Source organism: Cryptomeria japonica, chromosome 11 (genome assembly GCF_030272615.1).
Source record: "Cryptomeria japonica chromosome 11, Sugi_1.0, whole genome shotgun sequence".
Classification (NCBI taxonomy): Eukaryota; Viridiplantae; Streptophyta; class Pinopsida; order Cupressales; family Cupressaceae; genus Cryptomeria; species Cryptomeria japonica.
This window is the reverse complement of record NC_081415.1, coordinates 734,078,778-734,080,665: the sequence shown is the minus strand read 5'-3', so window position 1 is coordinate 734,080,665 and position 1,888 is coordinate 734,078,778. Positions and strand designations below refer to the sequence as shown.

Genomic DNA, 1,888 nt, shown 5'->3' with positions numbered 1-1,888 from the left:
GTTTACTTTGACTAAAACTTTTGGGAGATGCTACTTAATGGATGGTAAATAGGTGTCACTCATGGGTCAGGTTAAAGATGCCCAGGCTATGTTGGCAGCATACCCCGATAAAAGGTTGAAATTAACAATATTAGTAGTTGATATACCTACCAGCTATGGTATGCTTCTTAGTAGAACATTTTGTAAAGATCTTGGAGGAGAAATTAAGATGGATTGATCAGAGGCAATTATCCCAGTTGTTAATAGGCGAATCAAGTTGGAGCCTGAGGACAAGATCAAATTTATAGTCTTCCCTTCAGATAATCCAAGGGCTTAGATATTGTTTGAGGAGACTGAGTTTGGAAATTATCTCATTTTTTCAACTAATGAGAAAAAGGAGAAGGAGGAGTCAGATATTACTAACGATAGCTTATGGATCATGGAGTTTGATGGACGTTGTGCTAGCTCTGATTCAGGTGCAGGTGTGGTCCTGATTTCTTCACAAGGTGATATTATTCCTTTTTCTTTTAAATTGGATTTTAAAAATACCAATAATACAGCAAAATGTGAGGCATTAATATTGGGTATTTCAGAGGCTAAAAATAAGGGTATTAAGTTGTTAAGAGAAAAGGGTGATGCTGAGCTGATAGTGAAGCAGGTTAGAAATCTCTTTCTAGTTAAGAATGAGAGATTGAAGCACTACAAGAATAGGGCATGGGATGAAATAGAATTCTTTGATGCCTTTTTAATCGAAGTTGTGCCTAGGGAACAAAACACCAGAGCTGATTCTCTAGTTGTTTCCACCTCGCTTCTATTGCCTCATCCAGATTTTAAGGAAGATACATATAAGGTGGAGATGATTTACCGACCAAGTGTCCCTAACAATGTTCAGAAATGGCAGGTTTTTGAAGGATATGCATAGATAAGGGATTTTCTGGAGTGTACCCGGTTTTTTATTCACTCTTATTTTGAGGGTTCTAAAGATGTGTGTAAAGAATTTAGTCTTGATCCTAGGATTGAAGTAGACAAGGATGTTATACAGCTTAAGGGAAATAAGATCCCAAAACATTTGGTTACCCTTCAGAAGTTTTTCTCTTAGAATTATGTGTTTACTGATAGAAGGAATATTCTGAATAAAGAAGATAGAAAAGGAGAATGTGAGAAGGTAAACATTGGGAGTGAGGAGGATCCAAAATGGATTACTATTGGTAAATGTTGTACTCTGGAGGAAAAATGTAAACTTATAGAACTTCTCAGGGAATATATTGATGTATTCACCTGGTGTTATGATGACTTAAAGGAGTTTAGAAATGGGTGTTTTTGACATCAGATTCCTTTGAAACCTGGCACTACTCCTTTTAAGCAGAAGTTGAGAAATTCCAGTCCAATGATTGCTGAGGAGATTTTCAAGGAGGTTGATAAAATGCTGAAGGCAAGGATAATTTATCCTATACATCATTCCACATGGGTGGCGAACATAGTTCCAGTAAGGAAAAAGAATGGTGAGATCAGAATTTGTGTAGATTTCAGGAACCTAAATCGAGCAAGTTTAAAGGACAATCATGCTCTACCCAATATGGATCATATCTTGCAGACTGTTGCTGGTGCAGAAATGATGTCAATGTTGGATAGGTTTTTCGGCTATAACCAGATGATAACATATGAAAAATAGAAGGAAATGCTCAATTTTAACCAATGCAAGCACTCTAAATGTTGATTTAAAAAATAAAATTTATGAATGAAATGTGTTCCAAAATCAGATCTGAAATTAATGATCCAAATTAATCTATCCACAAGTTCAATTTTCAATTGAAATTTCAACAAAATTAACCTCTAAATTTTGAAATTTGCAAGGAATTGAAACCTGTAAATGTAAGTTCAAATTTAAAATAGCAAAAACACTCAAATC

At 35.2% G+C, this 1,888-nt stretch overlaps 1 protein-coding gene across 1 annotated transcript; it reads left to right on the top strand.

Moving 5' to 3' along the window:
* Positions 1 to 418: 418 nt before the first annotated feature.
* LOC131860421 (uncharacterized) lies at positions 419 to 1,651 on the top strand. The gene is made up of 2 exons (XM_059214836.1): positions 419 to 880; positions 1,310 to 1,651. The coding sequence occupies exons 1-2, from the start codon at positions 419 to 421 to the stop codon at positions 1,649 to 1,651; spliced, it is 804 nt and encodes a 267-aa protein (XP_059070819.1).
* The last annotated feature ends 237 nt before the right edge of the window (positions 1,652 to 1,888 follow it).

What these genes read in the sequence shown, in the direction of transcription:
- LOC131860421 (XM_059214836.1), top strand. Translation starts at nt 419, where the DNA reads ATGGAGTTTGATGGACGTTGTGCTAGCTCTGATTCAGGTGCAGGTGTG. An exon ending in ACAATGTTCAGAAATGGCAG is followed by an intron (nt 881 to 1,309) that starts GTTTTTGAAGGA and finishes TTTTGACATCAG; the next exon opens with ATTCCTTTGAAACCTGGCAC.